At 44.4% G+C, this 26,674-nt stretch overlaps 1 protein-coding gene across 1 annotated transcript in view; it reads right to left on the minus strand.

The window, feature by feature from the left end:
- The window catches only part of LOC137537950 (mucin-2-like), a 343,213-nt gene extending 322,450 nt beyond the window's left edge, over positions 1–20,763 (minus strand). The window contains exons 1-4 of the mRNA XM_068259877.1: positions 20,725–20,763; positions 20,409–20,487; positions 13,170–13,227; positions 10,516–10,570 (exon numbers count right to left, since the gene is read on the minus strand). Of these exons, the coding sequence (XP_068115978.1) occupies positions 10,516–10,570; positions 13,170–13,227; positions 20,409–20,487; positions 20,725–20,763 (231 nt within the window). The remainder of the gene's footprint in view (positions 1–10,515; positions 10,571–13,169; positions 13,228–20,408; positions 20,488–20,724) is intronic.
- Positions 20,764–26,674: the final 5,911 nt, after the last annotated feature.

Raw genomic sequence — 26,674 nt, forward strand, 5'->3', positions numbered from 1 at the left:
CTTGTCGTTTGGACTGCGCCGCTCTGGATCCTAAAGGACCAGAACCTTTTTTAATGCGACAGTGATTGGCTCACAGTGATCACCTGGTAGGGAGCCAATGAAACTGGCTCCTTACCCAAAGGAGCAAACCCAGCTGTCACATGACAGGCTAGTCTGCTTCTGCAGCCAGCAGCTCAATCCCGATCGTTCGGGACTGTGGAAAGCCGCGGTGTAGAATCAACACCGCATCAGAGATAAAGAGCCGCGGCATAGATTCTGACTTCCATGTTCCTGAGCTGGTTAAATGACCACATGAAACACCGACAACCAACCAAACTTTAAAGGATACTTGAAGTGACATGTGACATGATAAGATAGACATGAGTATGTACAGTGCCTAGCACACAAATAACAATGCTGTGTTCCTTTTTTTCTTTCCCTGTCTGAAAGAGTTAAATATCAGGTATGTAAGTGGCTGACTCAGTCAGGAAGTGACGACAGTGTGACCCTCACTGATAAGAAATTCCAACTATAAAACAATTTCCTAGCAGAAAATGGCTTCTGAGAGCAAGAAAGAGATAAAAAGTGAAATTTCTCCTCAGTGAGGGTCACACTGTAGTCACTTCCTGTCTGAGTCAGGACTGAATCAGCCACTTATATACCTGATATTTAACTCTTTCAGGCAGAGAAAGAAAAAAAAAGGAACACAGGATAGTTATTTGTGTGCAAGGCACTGTACATACCCATATCTATCTCATCATGTCACTTTAGATATCCTTTAACCGCTCCCCTGCTGCACAGCCAACCAGAAAAAAGCAAAAACTACCAGGCACCGGGAGTTCACCATCACCATAGGTGCCCATACTCATTTTGGATACAGGGAAAAATTGGGGCACTGGGGTCACCTGCTATACAAACTGCGGCTACCCCCACTATTTGCAGCGCAGTTTGCATAGCAGGCAACCACTATTTTATCAGGCATTTCCAGTGCCCAAATTTCCCCCTGTAGCAGAAATTAGTATGGGCACCTATCAGGGACAAATCCTAAATATGGAATTTATTTTATTGTGCGCCACCCAGGTTTGCCCGTGCTGAGCAGATACAGCTTTAAAGCTAAGAACACACTGGAGGTTTTCCTCAGCCAAAATGGTAGTTCCTGAAGACATTGGCCAGACATAAAATGTCTACACAGGTGTGCCCCGATGTCCCCTGCCTCCTCCGCCAGAACAGATCATCTTGCCTGGTACCTCTTTTGATCTCTAGGAACGTGAAAGGAAGTTCCCTGGGCACACTACTGCTTGCTCGCGCTCCCCCCTCCCCTATACATAGGGCACACCATGCCGGGAACAGGCAGCCAAACAAAGGCCCATAGCCTATTAATGTTTCTTCTGAGTTTTCTCCAAGGAGATATTTACAAACCTTATCACTAAAATGCCTTTAAAGCTCCCACCATGCAAGAAAATACTCACAATAAGTTTGATATTAGTCAGTTACCTATTTTTTGTACATTTTCGGTTGCTAAGGCCTCTTTTCCATGGACTGTTGATAGGCAGTGAAATGGCTCTCAAACTCTCACAACTGCTCACTGCTGCCGGGTAACTGCTCACTGCTGCCTGGTAACTTCTTGCTAAGCACACAGCTCAACAGTCCATGGAAAAGAGGCCTAAGTGTTGAAAAGCAGGAGTAGCTCCAGGATTTTTGTTATTGAGGGTGCTACACAGGTTCTGGATCCACCTGCTGTGCGCTAAGCGCATCGTGGCAAAAAATGGGTGTGTCCATGCAGTGGAAAGTGAGCGTGGTTATGACGGGACATGGGCAGAGCTAAAAGTACATGAACTTTGCAGCTGTGTTATTCACAGACAGTGGAAAACTTTGAATGTAGCCCCCTCTACTAATAAACAAAGAATGCCCTACTTACTATACTTATAGCAGAGATTAGATTGCGAGCTCCACTGAGGAGAGGACAGCCTGTGACATGACTATGTACTCTGAAAAGCACTGCCCTTGGTCAGAGATGCATCCCCCCTACCTCCTTATAGTATAGGTGGCCACAGAGCCGGATTTAGGCCAAGGCCACCTAGGCCATGGCCTAGGGCACCACAGGAGCAAGGGCAGAAAAGCAGCAGGCTAAACTGGTGCAGCATTTGCAAACTTGCGAATGCTGCAATGCAGGGAGATTAGGCGAGCTTCTTGCTCTCTGTGTACGATTGCTTTGTGGTGAGCAGCATTGGAGACAGAGGGGAAGAGGAAGCTTTGGTACTGGAGACGAGCTGAGAAATGAGCGACACTGATGGCTTCTGCGGTGTGAAGGTGAGCTGGCTACCTATACAGAAAGGGGGGCGGAAAAAGGAGGGATTAAGGGAGTCATCTGGCTACCTATACTGGAGGGAAAGGGGGGAGGGGTCATCTGGCTACCTATACTGAAGGGGTGACAGCGGCCTTGGGCGGTAAAGAGTACAAATCCGGCTCTGGGTGGCCAGATGCTTCCCTCCTTGTAGTATAGCTGACCAGAGATGCTTGACCCTCCCTTGTAGTACAGGTGGCCAGATGCTTGCTGCCTGCTCACCCGACCCCCCCCCCCCCCCCCCCCCCGCAGCGCCAGTCACTCACCTCTCTGCTCATGCCTCCAGCGCTCCAGCTTCCTCTTCCACCTCCATCATCAGCTGCCACTGTGTATCTGTCTCCGCAGGCGGCGTCTCTCACATGTGACTTGCCAGCACGTTACTGACAAATCACATGATAGCAAACACCAGCGGCAGAGACAGATGGCAGCTGATGATGAAGGTGGAAGAGGAAGCCGCAGCGCTGGAGGCAAGTGGAGAGGTGAGTGACTCTCTCTCACTGGGCTGGCTGCTGCTAGTCCTCTCTCCTCCATATTCCGGGGAGCATCCATTAATCCAACTACCTGCTGATTTATGGCCTCTAGCCTAAATATCAATTGAACATCCACTTCAACTGTTTTTATAATAGTTAGCCTATATAGAGAGCCATTTATGCAACTGTACACGTGGATCAGCTGATTTAAAGAATATATACAGTAGAGCTATACAGCCATTTATAAATCTGTACGTCCAGATCTGCTGATAGTACAGCATAAATTCAGCCTAAACATAGAGCCATCTATACAAATGCACATCTAGATTTGCTGGCTTACAGCACAGATATAGAGTAATTTATCCAACTGCACATCCGGATCTGCTGGTGTATAGCACAAAGTAAAGCGAAGCGTTAGGAGGAGCACCACAAGAGGTCAAAGATGGTGTGTGCCACGATCTCAATCTCTATGTCCCATGAGACTCACTGTAGTCAAACTCCAACGATGGAACGGCCCCAACACATGGATGTAAGCAATATTGCTTATGCTATCTGCCTGATGCAATAAAAGAGCTTATATCACACATCCCTGTGTGGTGCCGATCCATCATTAGTGTAGAGCACAAATGCAGACAGAACATGTATCAGGGATGGTCATAGTCAGCCAACTTTGCTACGCTGGAACTAGGCATAGTTTTACGCAATTACGCTTCGCCAAACTACGGCTTCGAAATCAAATATTCGCTTCGTATGCATTTCGTAGACTACGCGTTAAAATACGCAATTACGCGTAGTGCGAAGCTTAGTGTATGCAGATGCTTATGCCCGTATGCAGAACATTTTACGCATTAATTCTTCAGTAACTGCTTATACCGGTAACTCATCTATGCGTACATTTCCCTTTCCAATGCGTAAATTTGTAAGCATACAATCGCACGCGGAAAATTAGACGCAATACACATGTTAACTACGCATAGTGGGCGTAAGCTACGCGTAGCGGTACATCGCTACACGTAAGCGTTGTTTTGAAACTTCACCTACGAACTACGATGTGTAGATGCGAACTACGATGCGTAAATTCGCACTGGCGTAGTTTCTGCTCATCCCTGGTATCCGTTCATTTAACCACACATTTGCCAGTTTACAGCACAGATACAGCCTAAATATATAGTAAGTTATCCAACTGTACATCTGGATCTGCTGGTTTATAACAGGCAGGGCCGGTTTTAGTAACAGTGGGGCCCTAGAGCAAAATTAGCCAGGGGGCCACCAGTAGACACCCCCCAACCAAAAAGTGGCAGTAGGGACCCTTTGTTGCAGTCATATTTCTCCCAGGACTCCTAAGCCATGGGCTGACACTCCATGGTTCTGCTGACGACTCTGCAAGGTCCCTGGGGAGCAACAGTTAAGTTGGGGGGAGACATCTTGGGGGCCCTGGGGCAATTGCCCCCTTTGCCTCTATGGTAGCGCCGGTCCTGATAACAGATGTACAACCTAAAGATTACAGACTATGGGCCCAATTCAATTCATTTTTTCTCCAGTTTTTGTCACAGTAAATCATTTTCCAAAAAGTAGGTGAAAAAGTATTATTCTGGGTATTTTCTTGCTTGCTGGTGGCTTAAAAGGCATTTTATTGATGTGAAAATATCACCTAGGAGAAAACTTAGGAGAAAACATGAATTGGATTGGGCCCTATGTACTGTATTGTAATATTTATCCAACTGTACACCACGTTCCCTGTCTCTGCCTTGTCCTGTATCTCTGTTGCCGTGTGTCTGTTGTGTATGGCGAGGGACTGGGGCAGACTTCGGGCAGTGGTCATAGGCAGGCGTGCACGGCTGCGTGTGTTGTGGCCGTGAGCACGAGGTCACGGGTGTGGCAAGCGCCCTTTGGCTTAGTGCCCGTTATTTAATGGGCAGGCCTTTTTTACTACTAGTACCCATAAATATAAAGTAATTTAACCAGCTGTACATCCATATATGCAGATTGATAAAACAACACAATCTAAACAAAGAGCTCGATTCACAAAGGGGTGCTAACCCGGTAAAAGACTTTAGGCATGATAACCATTGCACCACGCTGGTGAAAAGTCAGTTTAGGCGTGATAAGTTTATGCGAAGTGCGCCAGACTTTGCTAGCGCAAAACTTTTGATCAGCTGGGCACAGCGTGATAAGTTTAGGCGTGATACGTTTAGGCGTGATAACCATTGCACCACGCTGGTGAAAAGCCAGTTTAGGCATGATAAGTTTAGGCGTGATACGTTTAGGCGTGATAAGTTTAGGCATGATAAGTTTAGGCATGATAAGTTTAGATAAGTTTAGATCGCGCGCAAAGTCCCGCACGCAAAGCAGCGCCATTAAACTCTATGCGAAGTGCACCAGACTTTGTTAGTGCAAAACTTTTGATCAGCTGTGCACTGCGGTGCTAACCCAGTTAATGCTTAAACTTATCACGCCTAAACTTATCACACCTAAACTTTTATCACACCTAAACTGATAAAGGGCTTTTCACCAGGGTGCTAACTGTTAGCACCGCTTTGTGAATCAAGCCTAAAGTATTTTATCAAGCTATACATCCATATCTGAATAGCAGCAGCCTACGTGTTACAGGCAGTCTCCCTTGCTTGGCAGAAATCAGTACAATAGTGTCACTGGGTACACGGCTGGGTCACGCATGTGTTGTGGTACACGTATGACTGAGGTGATGAGGCAAGGCCAGGGCAGATTGCCTGATTACAGCTCGCCTTTCTCAGGACTAAGGAAAGTAGGATGAGTTTTAGTTGTGGCTGGATGAAGAATTGTGAGGAATGTGCGATACAAGAGAGATACACGACCTCGCTGAACACAGGCTGCAGTCACACAGGCAATTTCAGCCTTTGTTTCCTGGCATTCTCAAGATAAAAGCCTTAAATGAGGGGTTCACCTTACTGACACTGCGCTGTGACTGAGCAGCGGCTCTTTCATCAGACATAGCAGAGGGGGGCTGCAGAAACTCTCTCTATAGAAATCCCAGAGAATGGAAAAACTTCAGCCAACATACACCTTCTAAGGCAACGGTTCCCGAGGTGGGGTTCTGGCAATGCTATCTGCACACAGAGGCTGAGTCTGCTTATATTGCCCAGCCTCTGTTGCTATCTCAATACCCCCAAGTTGCCCCTGTGCTCTGCTGTCCCCCATAAATCAGAGCCACGCTGTCGACACGCAGTGTGTCGAAGCGGGCTGTGTTTACCTCTGTACTGTCAGTTTTGCCGCTCCCCCGCCTCCTGCATAGCTCCGGTCCCTGCCCGCATCACTTCCCTCCCCGCTGATTGGAGGGAAGGGACGCGGGCAGGGATCGGAGCTATGTAGGAGGTGGGAGAGCGGCGAGAGTGACAGCTGCAGATGTAAACACAGCCCGCTGCGTGTCGACAGCGTGGCTGTGATTTATGGGGGCCAGCAGAGCGCAGGGGGAACTTAGGGGGGAACTGTATAGCAACAGAGGCTGGGCAGTATAGGCAGACCCAGCCTCTGTGTGCAGATAGCATTGTCAGGACCCCACCTCGGGTTCTCTTTAAGGGATCCAAGCAGCATTTTTTCTGCAGTTTGTCCTAGCCTCTAATAGCTGTAGGAGCTGCCCCCCCCATCCTCCCTCAGCCCTTACTTATCCAGGGGTATGTGAGAAGGCAATCAAGTGTGACTTATCTAAGCTGTTTGAAGTACAGTGCCCCCCCCCCGCTGATGAAAGCTTTTGTTTGCTCATTTCTACTGCTAATTACAGCAGTTCTTATCTTCCTGCTCTTTCTTTGTACCACATGCCCTGGTAGGACAGCAATAAAAAATAAAAGCCTCTAACAAACATTTAAATGTAAGAAGAAGAGGTAGCATGAACTTTTTTTTTGAAGAGATGAGAGCAGCTGGGCACATTCAGTAAAAAACGCCTTTATTAGAACAGCTGTTTCGCACTCAACTATAGAGTGCTTGCTCAGGTGTCCTGAGGAAGCACTCTATAGTTGAGTGCGAAACAGCTGTTGACATCTTCACATGTTTTGTCCCTCTTTCTCCTGGTAGACTGATGCCGTTACTTGGAAATTGATTTTAATCTGTTCTAATAAAGGCGTTTTTTACTGGATGTGCCCAGCTGCTCTCATCTCTTCAAGTAACTGGTCTGGTGGAACTGTTTTTGGGCTTGGAGCACTCCAGGGAAGCCTGCTGTGGTTGGTCCTGTGCACCTTTTCTTCATAATACTGATGAACTTTTTTTTCTTTTTAAACTCCTTGCTTTTTTAATAAGCAAGGAGTTTGTATGTTTTCCCCGTGTCTGTGTGGGTTTCCTCCAGGTACTCTGGTTTCCTTCCACATCCCAAAAACATACAGATAAGGTCCCCCTAAACTGGCCTTAGACTATGGCACATGCACTACACAATATAGACATATTCAGTAATCCGAAGAAGAATCGCACACCACTGTGGAGGTGCAGGACCGAAACAACAGTCAATAGCAAATCCAGAAGGTCCGCACACTCCAAGTCTGCTTTTTATTCAATAGACGTGACACAATTCCATTCCATAACCAACGATTCATTTTGGGGCCCATTCTGTGTCTTTGCCTTGACCAAGGGGACCCCTCGGGGACCCTGAAACGAATCGTTGGTTATGGAATAGAATTGTGTCACGTCTATTGAATAAAGCAGACTTGATCTACAAGTGAGTGTGCGGACCTTCTGGATTTGCAATATAGACATATGACTATGGTAGGGATTAGATTGTACGCCCCTCTGAGGGGTGATAGAGAGGCTGTTATATTTATTTCCAGTTACCTGGCAGTCATGTTGATCCTCTGGCATCAGTATTGTGTGAGTAATACACATCAAACAGGCATGTAGCAAATCAAATCAGAGTTGAGTCAGAGCACCCGATTTGCAAGCTTGTTCGGGGTCTATGGCTAAGAGTATTGGAGGCAGAGGATCAGCAGGACAGCCAGGCAACTTGCATTGTTTAAAAGGAAATAAATATGGCAGCCTCCATATCACACACACCTCGGATTCCCTTTACCCTTGTTGAAGGCATGGAAACTTGCAAATTTCATATGCGCATTCACTGAAACCTTCATAGTCCAGAACTTTTGTAATTGAAAAAAATAAAGACTTTCACATTTTAAATTCAAAACATACATACAAATATATATATATATATATATATATATATATATATATATATATATATATATATATACTGTACATATTATTTCTTAGCGCGCAAAATGTACCATACATCAGTTGTACATAAAATCACTGTGTTCAAAGAACAAAATCAATAAAACATGAATGTCACGCAAAAACAAAAACAGGACTCAATGAATATTTACTGAACATAAACACACACACCTCCACTGAACCCCTGAGACTGATTCACCGAACCACTGAGGGTTTCATGGAAAGGTTAAAGGGACTCCAAGGAGTGCCCAAATTTAAAAGAATACACTTACCTGGGGCTTCTTCCAGCTCATCATAGGCGGCGAGGTCCTGCGGCGTCCTTCTAGCTCCTCTCCTTCAGCCTCCATTGGCCCCCCGTTATTGGCGGCACCCGGGGTCACCCTGGCCTGTTGGCCGACTCTTCCTGGTTAATGACGCAATGCGTCATCACGCCGGCCGCTTTGCGTCATCACAGCGGCCGGCGTGAAAGGTCTGCGCATGCGCGGGTTTTGATGGGTTGATGACGCATTGCGTCATTAACCAGGAAGAGCCAGCTGACACCAGGCCCAGGTGTCGCCTGGGTGACGCCGATAACGGGGGGCCGGCGGAGGCTGAAGGAGAAGAGCCAGGAGGACACCGCGGGACCTTACTGCCAGGGTGAGCTGGAAGAAGCCTCAGGTAAGTGTATTCTTTTAAATTCGGGCACTCCTTGGAGTCCCTTTAACCTTTCCATGAAACCCTCAGTGGTTCGGTGAGTCAGTCTCAGGGGTTCAGTGGAGGTGTGTGTGTTTATGTTCAGTAAATATTCATTGAGTCCTGTTTTTGTTTTTGTGTGACATTCATGTTTTATTGATTTTGTTCTTTGAACACAGTGATTTTATGTACAACTGATGCATGGTTCATTTTGTGCGCACTCCTTGGAGTCCCTTTAAACACAGTAACTACTCTGTACAAAATATACAATACTGTTTTTTTAATTACATATTTTTGTTGTTATATGTTACAGTATGGCATAAAGGGGTTGTTTCAGAAAGGTTACTTATTTTTCACCTTAACTATAAGGAGTGCTAATGCATAAGATAAACAAATAGGGAGAGATACTTCATGAGATAAATAGATAAGGAGAGATAAACCATGAGTTATGTCAAATAAAGAGAGCTAAACCATGAGTTCTGTCAAATAAGGAGCGCTAAATCGTGAGTTATGTCAAATAAGGAGAGCTAAACCATGAGTTAAGTTAGATAAGGAGAGGTAAACCATGAGTTATGCCAAATAAGGAGAGCTAAACCATGAGTTATGTCAAATAAAGAGCTAAACCATGAGTTCAGTTAGATAAGGAGAGGTAAACCATGAGTTATGTCAAATAAGGAGAGCTAAACCATGAGTTAAGTTAGATAAAGAGAGGTAAACCATGAGTAAAGTTGGATAAGGAGAGATAAACCGTGATTTAAGTTAGATAAGGAGAGATAAACCATGAGTTAAGTTAGATAAGGAGAGATAAACCATGATTTAAGTTAGATAAGGAGAGATAAACCATGAGTTAAGTTAGATAAGGAGAGGTAAATCATGAGTCATTTAAGGAGAGATAAATTGTGAGTTAATAAATAAGGTGAGATAATTTAACAGAAAAGCTTTGTGAATCAGCCTCACAGTGTTGTAAGTAGTTTAAAATTCTTTAAAAGCACAGTGAAAACAACCCAAAAACTTCATTTCTACTACATGTCCAAATACAGAGTTGTCCGAATGTAAATCATTTTTTCACATTTTGCCATGTATAACACAGGACTTGACTCACAAACAAATTCAACTTACAAATAATCTCCAGAAAGGGAGCCTGTTTGTTAGTAGGGGACTGTCTGTAATTACAATCACTGTTGGCCATACCGACCAACTTTTTGAGATAAGAAAGAGGGACACTTAAGTCACGCCCCTACCACTCCCCTAATCACGCCCCCGGCACACCCCTAGACACGAATACCATAAATATTTCAAAATAAAAATATATTGTTTTATAATTCAAACCGCACTGGTCCTTTCTATCCTGGTTCATTTTCCTTCATATTAACATTTGAAAATAAAAAAATAGATATTAAAGGATGGGAATAAAGTTTAGAGTCAATTAAACACATTTTCTAGAAAAATAAATATATTTACATACATCTGTACATCAGTCGTGAAAGAGGGACACATGATGAAGAAAGAGGGGCAGAGGGATTTGATTCCCAATGAGGGACTGACCCTCCAAAACAGGGACCGTTGGGAGCTATGATGGTGGTGATGATATGATAATCAGAGGGGGCAAGGTTACAATAAGCTGGATAACAGTTAAATAATTGTTGTTATTTCCTGGCGCTGTACAGAGGGGGGTGATTGCAGCGATGGGGAAGGCCGTGCAGAACATGAAATGATACCAGTAAAGATTGCAGGCTGACATGTGACCCCCCAGCTCCCCTTGGCTGCCTGACCAGCCTGGTGTGGGAGAGATGGTTGTATGGCTCAGGCCGCTTTATGTCACATATAGGTTCAGTGTCACCGCCGTGGCGGTCTCCTTACCTGGTTTCCTTGTGACGTGGGATCTGCTTTCTGAAGGACGCCTCGGCTGTTGTTCCTGGGAAGAGGAGAACAAGGCTAAGTCTGTTCTGTGCAGGTAATCCCGCACCGATCTCTGCTCATGCAGAACACATGCAAGGCTCAGGAATGTCATTTATACTCCGGAGGAAGCAAGAATGTCCCAGCAGCAACAGCATGGCTATACGGGTCCATAGCATGCCGCAGGCCCGCTATCACGCCACTTCTCACCGCCGCTGCCGCACGCCAGGAGAGCCTGTGATCTCTACACCTTCCCAATTGTACAATACAGGTGAATGTGCCATATTATCATCTACCCACTATCGGTAACCTTTTCAGTGAAGAATCGCTTAAGCGATCAGATAAATGCGATCAGAAAAAAAAACACGTCAATTATTTCACCATTAATGAAACAATCTGTGCTTCCTATCCAATGACCATTTTTCCGGTTGAATAAATTGTCAGGCAACCATCACCATTAGAATAATTCAATCTAGGACATCAATGAAGTTTATTTTCTGCCAATCCGATTGCATTTCTCTGATCACTCGGGCGATTCTTCGCTATAAATTGTACCATTGGTGGACACCTTTAGGCTTGGTGCCCACCTGAGACTGCAAACGAAAAAAATCACTCTCAACTTAAAAACAAGTGATTTAGAGCAAAGCGATTTTAGACCATCACTTTCCTCTATTAAATCGTGTCGAAAATTCTGCAGGTTTCGTGCCTGCGATTTCGGCAAATCACAATCGCTCTGTGGGCTCCACTCCATTGACTTGCATTGCATCACCCGTTGCCCTTAAGGGGCCCATACACTGGTCGATTTCAGCGATCGATCGATCTATAGAATTGATTGATCAATCAAAAATCGATTCTATCAAATTCCTCATTCGATCAATTTGCGGCCGATTTCTATCGATTTGATCTATCTGACAGGATGGAAAATCTAGGTCAATCTGCAGCTGGCTGCAGATCGATGGCCCATAGAGTTGCATTGAATCGAATGGTCCAATAATGCTTTTAGATCGATTTCCAATAGATTTCATTCTGAAATCTATTGGAAATCTGTTCCTAGTGTGTGGCACACATCAGATAGATTCCTGTCAGATTCAGCTTGACAGGCTTCTACAGAAATCTATCTGATGGTCGAATCTGCTGCAAATCTATAAGTGTATGGTTAGTGTAATTGTAAGGAATACAGAAATCCCATTTCAATCAAATCCACTTTCACACAAACCTCAGAAGTTTTAGTCCAAAGGAGACGAGAACCTCCAACCCATCATAATTGTGCCTCTTTCTATTTCACTAGAGATAAACTTCCTTGCTGAACCCATAAACACAGCTGAAGCGATTGCCTGGGTCAATGTAATCTCAAAGTAAGCTTTAGCTATGATTACATTGTATTACATGCTCATAATGCAAACCCTGAATGCTGTGCTATATGGTTCTGTGGGAATCTGTGTTATACTATAATAATGACTACACTGGATTATCTGCTATGCCCTAGTGATAATTACTGTGGATTTAGCAGAATTCCTTAGCAATACTGACAGTCCCCAACTTGAGTTACAACAATTCAGAGATAAAATGTTGTCTTCATGTACAAAATATACAATACTTCTTTTTTTTTATTACATATTTTTGTTGCTAAGGGAAACATGGGTGAGAGGGATATGGAGGCTGACATATTGATTTTTTTTTTTTTTTTAAATAATGCACATTGCCTGGCTGTCCTGCTGATCCTCTGACTCTAATACTTTAAGCCATAGACCCTGAACAAGCATGCAGATCAGAGGTCTATGACAAATCTGACAAGATTAGCTGCATGCTTGTTTCAGGTATGTGATTTAGACCCTACTGACCAGAAAGATTAGCAGGACTGCCAGGCAACTGGTATTGTTTTAAGGAAATAAATATGGCAGCTTCCATACGTCTCACACTCAGGGTTCCTTTTGAATGTTACAGTATTGTATAAACTGTTATAAGTGGTTTCAAAAACTTTAAAAACACATTAAGAACAACCAAAAAACCTAGTTTATACTATATGCCCAAATCCAGGGTTGTCCGATCAGCCATGTCTCACCATGTTTAACACAGGACTCAACTTACAAACAAATTCAACTTACAAACGATCTCCCGGAACGGAGCCTGTTTGTGAGTAGGGGGCCGTCTGTAATTACAGTGGATTCCGTAGCACGTCGTAGCACTGAGCTCAATGGATTCTGCACGTCTCACTAGCAGTGATTACAGTGGATCCGTGTGTTATTCTCTAGTAATTGGTACGGAGGATTCCGTAGAACGCTCTAGTAAAGATTACAATGAATTCTCTAATAGGCATTAAATAGAAATTCATCTTTTTAGAGGCTCCAGTGACAAATGCAATACAGGGGGAACTCTGGTTGTTCGGAGGTGCTGGGTTCTTTGCCTTGCTAAAGATCCCGCAGAAAAACCCCATAGCAGCAACGCATGGTCTACAGGTGATGCAATGAAAGTCATATTTCGAGACACTCTAGAGACTTTTCTTGTGTTTGGGTGAGAGAGGTTCCCGTTGAACGCCCATAGATTTCTCTTGTTTTTGGGGTGAGAGGGGCTCCCATTGAACGCCCGTAGAAGTCTCATAGTCAGGAGAAAACACTCACCTGCTCGCCGAGACGCTGGAAAGGTGAGAAGGATCCAAGGTGACAGCAGACAAGGAACCTGGCGGAGAAGTGAAAATGAATATTCAGCATTCGGAGGGACAGACGAGGGAATACAGAGCACAACCTCCACTCACCTGTGCTGACCCGACTACAAGCCAGCAGGAAGAAGAGGGAGACCCAAACCTCCATGCTGAAGGGAGAGCTGCAGGAGTGCAGGGCACAGGCACACATCTCTGAGCAGGTGGGAGAGGAGGACGCACACTCCCCCTCTGTGCTCACAACTGGCAGCTTACATTACACACCTCAGCTTCAGTTACAGCCAGTCCCACTCAAGCCTTTTCCCCTCTTTTCTCTAGTTTACTCAAAAGCAGCAGGAGGCGTCTCGGGAGAGGCGGCCAGAAGCAGAAATCACGAACCATCTATTTCATCTCTCTTAAAGATAAAGCTACTAACGAACTTCCACCATCCACCACGAGAACTTGTGATAAAACACAGCACTGAACTGTCTCTCTCGTGGGGGAAGGGAATCCCAAAACTGGAACCGAATTGCGCAATACCTCTTTCTTCCTCGTTTCTTCAACTTTTAGGTCTTTTCAAATAGATACATATAACTAATTATATGTATCTACTGAAAGAGTACTCAGATAGTGCTTAAAGGGCAACTGAAGCAAGAGGGATATGGAGGCTGCCATATTTATTTCTTTTTAAAGTGTACCCGAGGCGACATATGACATGATGAGATAAACATGTATATATGTACAATACAAAACAGATTAATAACCAGGCTGTCTTACTTGTTTTATTTTGCTGCCTGAAAGAGTTAATTTCTAGGCATGGAAGTGACAGCTTCAGTACTTTGTCGGGAATATAGTAAACATCGTTGATAAGCAAATTACAGCCATAAAAGTTTTCCTGGCATAATACAACTTCTGAGGTCAGGGAGAGATAAAATACATGAACTATTGACCTTTTTCTAACTCTGGGACACTTAATAGGCTGACGCTGATTAGAAACAGTAAAACATTCAACCTACTTTGTAAATGTTGAAATATAAAAGAAAACCCCGGGATACTTAAAAAAGGTCATTTTTAGGAGTGGGAGAATAAATACTGTATAATAGTTTATCTCATCGTTTTATTTTCATCTCGGGTTCACTTTAAGCAATACCAGTTGCCTGGATATCCTGCTGATCCTCTGCCTCTAATACTTTTAGCCATAGACGCTGAACAAGAATGCGGATCAGATGTTTCGGACATTATTGTCTGACTGGATTTGCTGCATGCTTGTTTTTTGGTGGAATCAGGCACTACTGCAGCCAAATAGATCAGCAGGGCTGTCAATAAACTGATACTGTTTAAAAGGAAATTAATATGGCAGCCTCCATATTCTTTTCACTACAGTTGTCCTTTCCCTGAAAAGACACGTGACATAATGAGATAAACATAAACACATATAGTACTACCCATACTAAGAAATTATCTGAAGTTCCATTCTGTGTTCCAGCACAGCAAGAGTACAAAAAACAAACTTGGGTTATCTATGCAAAAGAACTTCTCCACAGCTTGTGAAATTTAGTCTAGTTTCCTGAAAAGTAAACCTAAGCTAAAATATGATATGTATTGGGGAGAAGGAAACGAATGAGGTTTTACTGTAGGGAAGTTCAAAGGGTTATTACTATGTTTCTATTTCAGTTTAAAAGGCAGAGCGTGAATTCTAAACCACAACTGTCTGTCTGTCTGTCTGATTCCATCTTAAAGATAAAGCTATAAAACTGAAAATAAAAATATGAGATTATTTTCTAGATTCATAATTTTAATCATCCTCTGTACTATGTGTTATTTATTAATTCATATGTTTATTTTCACTTTATGTTCACTTAAGCTGATTTCAGCATCAATATTATTGCACAGTTCTTTATACGTAATCAGGAAAAAAGTAAAATAAATATCTGTTGATGGGTTTTTTTATGGATTGTGCAGCAAGATCATGGCTTTTACGCACACATTTTTGCTCTAAAAGGTGTCCCACTTCAGAAAGCTGGGAAGTACCGTATGCAATCTTATGATACACGCAGGATGACCTGAATCTGTTACAGAAAGTCCCCACTGTGAGTACTAAACACAACTGCAGTCCCCTGATTCAGTAAGAGTCGTATCATGCACCAGGCAACCTAGGTAGGTGTCTGGGGCCTGGTGAGTATGCAGGGGGCCTGGATGCAGCCTCCTCCAATCCTACCCCTACTTCTCTATTTACAAAAACTTAGGTGGCAACTACATGGAGCTTAAAGTAAACCTGAAGTCGCATAAAAAAAGTTAGATACTTACTTCAGTAAGGGGAAGTCTCTGGATGGCTCAGAAGAAGCTTGTTCACACTAGGGGTGTTTTTAAGATTTTTTAAGCGCTGGCGATTTTCAAAATCACCCTGAAAGCGCTTATGCCATGATTCTCTATGAGAGTTCACATCTGAGTTCATTTCCGATCTGCTCAGAAAAGCGCTGCATGGGCCATTTCTGAGGTGAATTCGCCTCAATGGAGGGTATATGAAAAACGCAAAACGCTCACAAAATCGCTTTGTGCAGCGATTCCGTGAGCGTTTTTAAGAATAAATACATTGTATTTATTGTTTTCCGTGTCAAAGAGTTCACTCCCTGTCTTGCGTCAGGGAGTGAATTATAAAACCGCTTGGGAAAAGCGCTTATAAAAGCGCTTTTAACAAAAACGCATCGCCCACCCAAGCGCTCGCTATGCCGCTCCGAACAGTGGACACGTAAATATTTACCTCCCCGGCTCCAGCGCAGGCACAGTATCAGAGATAGGTGGAAATAGCCGATCGCTGTCGGCCCGCTCTACTGCGCAGGTGCAAGTCTCCTGCGCCTGCAGAGTAGAGCAGACCCGACAGAGATCGGCTATTTCCGCCTATCTCCGTACGGTTTGCCGCAACAGCGCCCCCGCTGGAGCCAGGAAAGGTAAATAATTCAGAGCTTGTCAAGCTTGTCGAGGAAGGATTGCCGGACACTTCGGTGGAGCCAGCGCTGGATTGCCTGCAGCTACAGGGGTGGGGGAAGCCTCACCGGGACCCTGAGGCTTCCCCCTACCGAGATGAGTACCCTCCAGGGGACCTTTTTTTGTTACCGAGTCTCTTTATTGGGAACCTAAAGCGAGAAGTACATGGAGGCTGCCATTTGTATTTCCTTTTCAGCAATACCAGTTGCTGGCAGTGCTACTGATCTCTTTGGCTGCAGTAGTTACTGATCACTCACCTGAAACAAGCATGCAGCTAATCCAGTCACGCTTCAGTCAGAGCTCCTGATCTGCATGCTTGTTCAGGGTCTATGGCTAAAAGTATTGAAGAGTCGAGGCTCATCAGGACAGCCAGGCAATGTGCATTGTTTAAAAGGAAATAAATATGGCAGCCGCCATATCCCTCTCACTTCAGGTGTCCTGTAACCCTTAGGGTAGGAACACACTAGGCAGAAACGCTAGCATTGCGGAAAATGCTAGCGTTAACGCACATAATGCAAGTCAATGGACCGAATGAAAAAACGCATGTTTGCGTTTTGCAATGTGCGTTTTTAAAAACGCGGGACTAGCATATTTTTCCAAAACGCACTTAATACGCACATAATGAATGTCAATGTTGACGTAGAGGTATTGCGTTTTAGTGCGTTTTTAGCGCTTTTTTTATGTGTTTCTTAAAAAAAAAACAAGTTTGATAGTATATCCGCTTCCTGTCGATTTCCTGTTGACTTCCTAGTTAGCATAAAATGCATTATCAAAACGCACATGCGATTTTTATGTCCAAAGCACGAACGCATTGAAACGCAAGCAAAATACAAGAAAACCGCGTCTGAAAAACGCAAATGTAAACGCCCTCAAAATGCACTTAAAACGTATAAACGCATATGCAACAAAACACTACCTATCACGCACTGCCTGGTGTGTTCCCACCCTTAGACTGCTGCCGATGTCTATAGGCGTTTCTGTGTTTTCGCATCCATATGCCATGGACATCTAAAAGCTTTTTAACCACTTAAGTACTAGTGGTTTCTGCCCCCTTAAGGACCAGAGACCGCTGGTACAGAAATGGCAGAATGCCTACGGATAACGACGAATCGCCGCACATACCCGCCGCAATCGCCGTCACCACCGCACGTCCGGAACCTGGGCAAACCACTCTGCCGTCTCTATGGCCTGGTGCACACCAAAAACCGCTAGCAGATCCGCAAAATGCTAGCAGATTTTAAAACGCTTTTTCTTCTTTTTCTGCAGCGTTTCTCCTAGCGTTTTGCGGTTTTGTGAAGCGTTTTTGGTGTAGTAGATTTCATGTATTGTTACAGTAAAGCTGTTACTGAACAGCTGCTGTAACAAAAAACGCCTGGCAAACCGCTCTGAAGTACCGTTTTTCAGAGCGGTTTGCGTTTTTCCTATACTTAACATTGAGGCAGAAACGCATCCGCAATCCAAAATCTGCAGCAGCCCGGGAGTATGCGTTTCTGCAAAACGCCTCCTGCTCTGGTGTGCACCAGCCCATTGAAATACATTACCCAAGCGGATCCGCACCCGCAAGTGGATCGCCGAACCGCTCTGGTGTGCACTAGGCCTATGACAGCAGAGTTCCTGTGAGTCAGTCAGGGGCCACTTTCATTGGCTCCTGACCCTGCCTATCAATGTAAGCCAATGGGAGTAGCTTGCATTTATTTATTTATTTTATTTAAGTATTTATATAGAGCCAACATATTCCGCAGCGCTGTACAGAGTATATCGTCTTATCACTAACTGTCCCTCAGAGGGGCTCACAATCTAGTCCCTACATGTCTATATCATGTAGTGCATGTATCATAGTCTAGGGCCAATTTAGGGGGAAGCCAATTAACTTATCTGTATGTTTTTGGGATGTGGGAGGAAACTGGAGCGCCCGGAGGAAACCCACACAGACACGGGGAGAACATACAAACTCCTTGCAGATGTTGACCTGGCTGGGATTCGAACCGGGGACCCAGCGTTGCAAAGCAGGAGCACTAACCACTATGCCACTTTGCTGCCCATTGAAAGATAATTCCATTCCCTTAGATTGTAAGCTCGCAAGGGCAGGGCTCTCACCCTTTTGTGTCATGGAATGTCATTAATTGAATTGCTTGCACTCTGTTAGACATTTATACATTTAAGTCATCATGTTAAATTTGCTATTGTAATCAGCAGTGCTTTATTTTGTATCACTGTTCATATTTGATGTATATCATTGTCTGTATCATTATGTATCCCTTGTTTGTTTTCTTACATTGTACAGCGCCACGGAATATGTTGGCGCTTTATAAATAAATAATAATAATAAAAAGACAGGGACAGGAGCCAATGAAATCTGCTCCTGACCCGCTCACAGGGCTCTGCCGTCATAGAGACATTCAGAGTGAGTGAGCTGCGACAGGAGACGGCAGGGATTCAGCGGCGAGATCGGCGGGAGCGACGAAAACGGCGGATGCGTGCAGCTGCGGCTGATTGAAATCTACGCCCTGCCAGCCAGGTGACCACCAAAACAGGGCGTAGATTTCAATCACTGCAGTCCTAAAGTAGTTAATACAAAACTAAATAGGGGGAGGGAGACACCGAGAGCCCGGTATGGTGCAGTATGTACTGAAAGTTAGATGAAGGTGTGTAAATGTAGAGTAATACTCACAAGTCAGGGTTACCTTCCAGGTAACCACTGTATAGGCAGGTGGGGAGATTAGACCTGTCCCCACTCAGGATTAAGAAGTCGCTCTCTGTAGATAAGAAAAAAGGGGCCAATTCCCCTCCACCAGGGGTGGACACAATATTGAAAACAAAGTTACAGAGGCGCCAGAAGTAGGTCGTTGGTGGACTTACCTCCCTGATGCAGACACAAGAAAATGTCGGATTTTCGACAAATTTTTTTTTTATTTACATACTCCAATTAAACTGCAACGCGTTTTGCGGGTTTTACCCACTTCCTCAGGCTATAGGTAGGAGCAAAAAACACTTGTGAACAGCTTCAGTCAGCTTAGCGCCTTTGTCTGTCTGGATCGCCGGCGATTAACGCGAACCGACAAACGCAAACGTGTAGCCTGCACCATTTTCAGGCGATTTCCCGGCGATTGTGTTTCAGTGGTATAGAAGTGCTAAATGCGATCGTGGAAAAATCGCTGCAGTGTCCAGTGATTTTTCCGCATTAATCGCTGAAAAATCACTCCAGCAAAACGCCCGCAGTAATCGCCGGCATTTTGCGCTTTTAAGTAATTAAGTAATTATGCGAAAATTAATAGTTTTTTTTTTTAATTACGTGAAATTGTGCGTAATTAGCAACTAACTATCACAAAAATTATCATAATTATGACAATTATAGTAATTACAAAAATGATGCATATAGTCGTAATTCCATGAAATTTTCCATAATTTTTGGCAATTAGGAATTCTCTATTACAATCGTAATAACGAAATTACGTGAAATTTGCATAATCACTTTTAGCACCTTTATTATTATTTAGTACTAATATACATATATACATTAAGTTCATCACTAGTCAGCATAGACCCTGTGCGTATATTACACAGTCACACACATACATACATGGTGAGTGATCCACAATACCTATCCTTCCAATCATTGTATTCACAAATAACTCTCAGTGAGGAAAGGCGGGCGAGCCGAGGTGCACCCAGGTGTGGGCGTGACCTTACTTATTACATGGCATATAATAGGTCAGAGCTGGGCGATTCTTTTGTTTTGTTGAAGCTGGGCACAATTATCTGCGGAGACAATGGAGGAAATAAAGGAGACTTGTGCTGTGAAAAGTGCCCTTGTCTTCCTCCAACGCAGATCTTATATCAGACAAAACCCTCCCCAGCGCCTTTCTACACGAGCTGTATGGCGGCTCTGTTCACAGCAAGTCATTAAACGGCTCTGCTCTGCTCTAGATTAGACTGCGGCCAGGATTGCTGCATACCTGAGAGGCCATAATCTGATTTATAACATGACACTCCGCTCAAAACAAAAAATGCAGACAGAATGCCCATATTGTGCTGTGACAGGAAATCATCACTGGGCGGGGCAGAAAAGACATTAACATGGAAATAGAGGAAATAAGGACACACCTGTGCAGACACTAATGAAGCACAAACAATGAATACATTATAATAGCCGGAGGAGGAGGAGGCCAAATTCCCTAAAAAATAACATTGCAGGTTTGTTTGCATCCTATGGTGGCGTAGTGGTTAGCGCGCTCACCTTGCAGCGCTGGGTTCCTGGTTTGAATCCAAGCCAGGGCACTAGCTGCAAGGAGTTTGTATGTTCGTCCCGTGTCCGCCTAGGTTTTCTCCGGGCACTCCGGTTTCCTTCCACATCACAAAAACATACAGATAAGTTAATTGGCTTTCCCCTAAATTGGCCCTAGACTACAATAAACATATGACTATGGTAGGGATAAGATTGTGAGCCTTTCTGAGGGTCATTTAAGTGACAAGACTTTATACTCTGTACAGCGCTGCGGAAGATGTTGGCACTATATAAATAATAAATAATCCCGATGTATAGAATCTCATGCCAGCTTCTTATATCTTTCAGAGATCCCAGCAGCGGGCATTCCATTAACAGCTTCTAGTAGAGAAGTGATGGGCGCAAATTTCACATAATCGTAATTTCATATCCTTATTCGCAAATACGAGGCAAAATCGTAATGCAAAATTTCAGGAAAATCGTAATTAATTTTGTTTGTAAACATAATCAGGGACAATAATTTTGCAATTTCACATAATTTTCACATCATTGTGTGCCTACTTTATTGATTAATAGCAAAGACCCCCATACATGCCGTGGTCACCACAATTGCTATATATGTTAAAGGGAACCAGAGAGGAACGGGGGGTTGAAAAAAGAAAATGATTTTATACATACCTGGGGCTTCTTCCAGCTCCATAAGCCTGAATCGCTCCCACGCCGCCGTCCTCAGCTTCCTGGATCCGCCGGTACCGGGCCCGTCACTTCCGGCGGACGCGGCCAATTGTCCGCATCACAGGGGCTCCCTCCATACATGTACGCATGCGGCAGCGCAGTAAGCAGCCACATGCGTATCTGTATGGAGAGAGAGCACCCTGTAATGCGGAGAATTGGCCGCGTCCGCCGGCCGACTTGCCGACTCGCGGCAATGACGGGACCCGGTGGCGGCGGATCCAGGCAGCGGAGGACGGCGGCGTGGGAGCGATCCGTGCGTATGGGGCTGGAGGAAGCCCCAGGTATGTATATTGAATCCTCTCTGGTTCCCTTTAAGGAGAATAGTGGGAACAGGTAAAAAAAATTCAAAATTCAAAAAAAAAAGTTTAATTTTTGAGAAAATCGATTTTAAATATGCAAAGGAAAAATGTTTTTTAAACGTAGAAAAATGACAATTTAAATACCATTTTTCCTTTGCATTTTAAAATCGATTTTCTCAAAAACTAAAAGGTCTTTCTGAAACATTATTTTTTTTAACTTGTTTCCCACTATTTTCATTAACATAAATAACCATTTTGGTGACAATGACAATGTGGGTTTTGCTCTTAAAGAGACTCTGAAGTCTCTAAAAAATTATTTTTTTTAAAACAAAATCCTCTTTAACATATTAGCCCTACCTAAACCGCAGCATCTCTGTGGCTGTAAACTATCTAAATCCCCCCTAACTCCCCCCTGCAAAATCCACGACTTTCTTGGTCGTGGATTTTGCTGCCCTGTGCGCTTCCGTGTGAGGCAGAGCTATGAGCTGCAGCCCTGCCTCACACGCGTCTGTCAGCGGCGGATCTCCGCCTCTCCCCCGCCCCTCTCAGTGAAGGAAGACTGAGAGGGACGGAGGAGAGGCGGCGATCCGCCGCTGACAGACGCGCTGAGAAGCAGAGCTGTGGCTCATAGCCCTGCCTCACATGGAAGCGCTGCCCAGATTGCCCCCCGGCGAGTTTGGGGGGATTTAGTTAGATTAGAGCAGCTGGGATGCGGCGGTTTAGATAGGACTATTATGTTAAAGTGGATTTTGTAATAAAAAACAGATTTTTTAGAGACTTCAGAGTCTCTTGAAACGCTAAATTCGGCACAAAACGATGTGAAAATTACACAAATTTGCAATTGGATTACACAAAATCGAATGTCCAAATCATAATTACGTATAGGTGAAATTGCGAATATTAAAGCAAAATTTGGCGTAATCGTAATAAGCAGATCACGATTATAACTAGTTTGGAGAACGTGATGAGAGAACTTCTGTCATTGTGGTTTTGCGCCTTTGCGAGCCTGAATATCCTGAAGTAAATGTGGGTTCGCCATTTACCATCTAAACTACACCGCAAGTGTGCTCATCACAGTGCAGCCTCCTGGACCGGCGCCCCTCCCACTGCCTGACAGACCTGTTCACGCCCCTCACAAATGGGATGGGTCAGTGATCTGCAAACTTGACTCTTTAGCTGTTAAGGAACTGCAAGTCCCACAGTGCATTGCAGGAGTCTGACAGCCACAGTCATGATTCATAAAGGCAAATGCATTGTGGGACGTGTAGTTCCTTAACAGTTGGAAAGCCAAGTTTGCAGATTACTGGGATGGGTTGACCTCACTGTAGAACATATACGTCAAACTCAAATCTGGCCCTCAGAGCCATTTAATTTGTCCCCCAAGTGGTTTCCCCACTTTGCATTATGTTTGTCCTACTCTAGACCACCAGGGAAGCTATATATTGGAGTTGAAGCTCTAGATCACCAGGGAAGCCATATGGGAGGTAGGGGAAAGCACTAAACACTAGGGTTCTGTATAGGGGTTGGAGGGGGACCATTAGACACCATGTAACTTTATAAGGGAGGAGGGTGGCCAGTAGACTTCAAGATTGGCCCCGTTGTTCAGTTTTGTCCCACTTTGTATTGGAGTTTGACACCCCTGCTGTAGAGGAAGCATAGGAAGCTTAGAGCATATAAGAGAGCAGTCCTCTGTTTGGTTGTAACAAAGCCAAACAGAGGGCTTTTTACTGGGGGGGTACTTACCTTGGGAGGGGAGGGGGGGGGGCTCTGGATCCCAGTGCAGCTTCCTCTATCCTTCTGTGTAGCCCAGACCCAGGGCTGGCTTCCCCCAAAAATCCCCAGGCAAGCTTGTTGGCAGATGTGCGCAGGCACGCTAGCGCCTGCAGCATGTGGCAATATTTACCTTAGGGATCCATCGCTGGTGCAATACCATCTTCCCTCTTGTGCTCCAACAGAAATTTACAAGCCCCATTGGGTCTGCTCTACAGACACCTGCGCAGTAGGGTGGACCCAATCAGGCTTAGCTGTTTTTGCCAGAACCCGAGGGGGAAGATGGTACTGCGCCTGCGCTGCATCCCAAAGGTAAATATTGCCACCTGCGGCAGATCGAGGGAGCCAGAGCTGGAACGGGGATACACCAGAGGAAGGGGGAAGCCTCATTAAGATGCAGAAGCTTCTCTCTCCCGAGGTAAGTACCCCCCAGGGGAACCTTTTTTATTACAGATTCCCTTTGAGGTGGCCATACATCTAGCAATTTGGCTGTACGATTGACCATTTCATTCGATAATTTTCTCAAATCGAGAGAGAATCGAGTGCGTTCCAGTATGCCCAATAGAAGAAAAGTGGCCAATATCATGTTGAATCGACCAACTTAGTCGATGCAGCAGGATGGAAGGGATCAGGCGATCGCACAGGAATTGGCTACTATTTAAATATCATTTTAATGACACTGAATCAATGTTTGCATGGAGGCATCAGTCAGATCGATTATTGAAGGTGAATCGCATGGGATACGACTTGTAATGCATGGACCACTACCAATCGACTATCTATGCCACTTACAATAATGCAGCTATAATCTATGACTGATTCTCCCACCCCCAACCGCTTGTGGAGACCTGAGAAATCCCTAACAAACACATTGTGTGCCACTAGGAGACCATAAAAGTGATGAAATAATGCAGGGTTATTGCATGAACTGAAATGCAGATTTGCGTTGTGTAAGAAGGGATCTTTTAGATCAGATATAGAATCCCCTATTTGCTTTCGAGAACTATGGTTTAGTTGGAGACTCTACTGTAGATATAGAGTTCCCCTTTGAAGAGACATTCTAAGAGAGAAATACTGTAGTTCTGAGTTTTAGTATTAACATCTTGCTTGTAGGGAAGGCCATGGAGCAGATAAAGACACTCTATGTACAGACATCCAGGCTGGCAGAACATAAACTTGCCTGGTTCCATAACACAAATCCTTGGAAACAGAGTACAAGGCACCAGAAGATCCTATTTTGGTTTGAACGTATTTCTGGTGCACGCTCAGTTAGCCCAATGCATGTCACATCATCACATGTTCTTGTGTGGCCAATAGCCAGCTTGGGAGGTGATGTGTAAGTTGGCCCACACCCACCGGGCCATGTTGCAAGTTAACCCTTGGTAAGCTGGAATACTAGCTTACCTAGCTTCCGGGGGTTACTTCTTCACTTCTACTACTTTTTTTTTAGTTTTTTCTACTACTAGTTTTTCAATTTTCTGTAGTTTCTCATAGGGTAACGTACCGTAGTTGGAGACTGTTCTGAAGAGGAACCAGAGCCTGTCACTAGGAATTACTCAAGAGCTATTAAACGCAATGAAATGATCTCAATACGGTAACTAAATCAGCACATATTTTGGTAATCATAGGATGAATGTTAAGTTGTATGACATCACAGCTATTCCTAGGAATGAGAACGCTCAAATATTTTAAAGCATCCTGTTGTATCTTGTAAGCAAAACTATCCTTTAAAGTGTACCAGAGCTCTGTTAAATAAAAAGATTTATACACACCTGGGGCTTCCTCCAGCCCCATCCGCTGCCCGCAGCTTCGGTACTGGGTCCCCTCACTGCCGTCAGTCGGAGCCAGTCTACCCAGGAGAAGTGCGCTCTTTGTGTATCTCTCCAGCAGCTGCTGGAGAGATACGTAGAGGGCGCACTTCTCTTAGGCAACACTGGCTCCATCTGCCGGAAGTGCGGGAACCCGATACCGAAGCTGCGGGAAGACTGAGGACGGCGGTATGGGAGCAATCCGAGCGGATGGGGCCGGAGGAAGCCCCAGGTATGTATATATCTTTTTATTTAACAGAGCTCTGGTTTCCTTTAAAGAGAACCCGAGGTGGGTTTGAAGAATATTATCTGCATACAGAGGCTGGATCTGCCTTTACAGCCCAGCCTCTGTTGCTATCCCAAACCCCCCTAAGGTCCCCCTGCACTCTGCAATCCCTCATAAATCACAGCCATGCTGCTGACAAACAGCTTGTCAGAGCTGGCTGTGTTTATCTCTATAGTGTCAGTCTGCTGCTCTCCCCGCCTCCTGCAGAACTCCTGTCCCCGCCTGCATCCCTTCCCTCCCTGCTGATTGGAGGGAAGGGATGGGGGCAGGGACCGGAGCTATGCAGGAGGCGGGGAGCAGCTGAGACTGACACTACAGATGTAAACACAGCCTCACAGCACGGCTGTGATTTATGAGGGATTGTAGAGTGCAGGGGGACCTTAGTGGGGTTTGGGATAGCAACAGAGGCTGGGCTGTATAGGCAGATCCAGCCTCTGTATGCAGATAACATTCTTTAAACACACCTCGGGTTCTCTTTAAGGAAGTCATTCCCAAGGGTGATATATAATAGAGCAAATCCTCAGATTTTGAATCATTAATCTTGTAGATTGAAAGCAAACCAAATTTCCAAATTTCCTTCAGTGTGAGATCTCTCATATGTAACAATTTGGGATTTATGTGCAAAAAATTTCCCCCATATAGCCCATGAATAGGGATTCTCACCGGTGTGAGATTTTCCAGTCCTGACAAGAAGTAATTTATGAACAAAACTTTTCCCACACGAATAGGGCTTTTCACCAGTGTGAGATCTTCCATGTCTGACAAGCTGTGATTTCTGTACAAAACATTTCCCACACTCAGCACATGAATGTGGTTTCTCACAAGTGTGAGTTTCTCAAATATTTGACATGGTTTCCTTCATCGCCAAAATATTTCCCACAGTCTGAGCATTTCCACAAAGGCTTAAAATTAAATAAAAATGCAATCATGAAAAAGTCCTTTAATGATCTTAATTAACCATAAATAATGACCTTTTGTTACTCCCATGACTGTATCTTTGGAAACCACGCCATATTTTCACTATACCCGATGAACAACGGAGAACGCCACACGCATCAATCCCTGGCCCAATGACCCATAAACAGCACGCCGCACGTCAAGCCCATTTCCAGCCCTGGAACTGCTATGCTTATTATAGTAAGTCCCTCCCCAAGAGCAATGCTATTCTGAATTCTGCTGCAGAATGTCATTTTGATGACTTAAAAACATATTTTTGCTTTGAAGTATTCAAAACTGATTTTCTCAAAAACTTCTACAGTCTTTTTGAAATTTTTTTCCTCCTGTTCCCAAAGTTTTTCTTAACATACCATTCAAATTGGATTATTCTAGCATGTATAGGGGAGGGGGCTTAGCTAAATGCAGCTTTTGATCCCTTTAAAA

Source organism: Hyperolius riggenbachi, chromosome 11 (genome assembly GCF_040937935.1).
Source record: "Hyperolius riggenbachi isolate aHypRig1 chromosome 11, aHypRig1.pri, whole genome shotgun sequence".
Classification (NCBI taxonomy): domain Eukaryota; kingdom Metazoa; phylum Chordata; class Amphibia; order Anura; family Hyperoliidae; genus Hyperolius; species Hyperolius riggenbachi.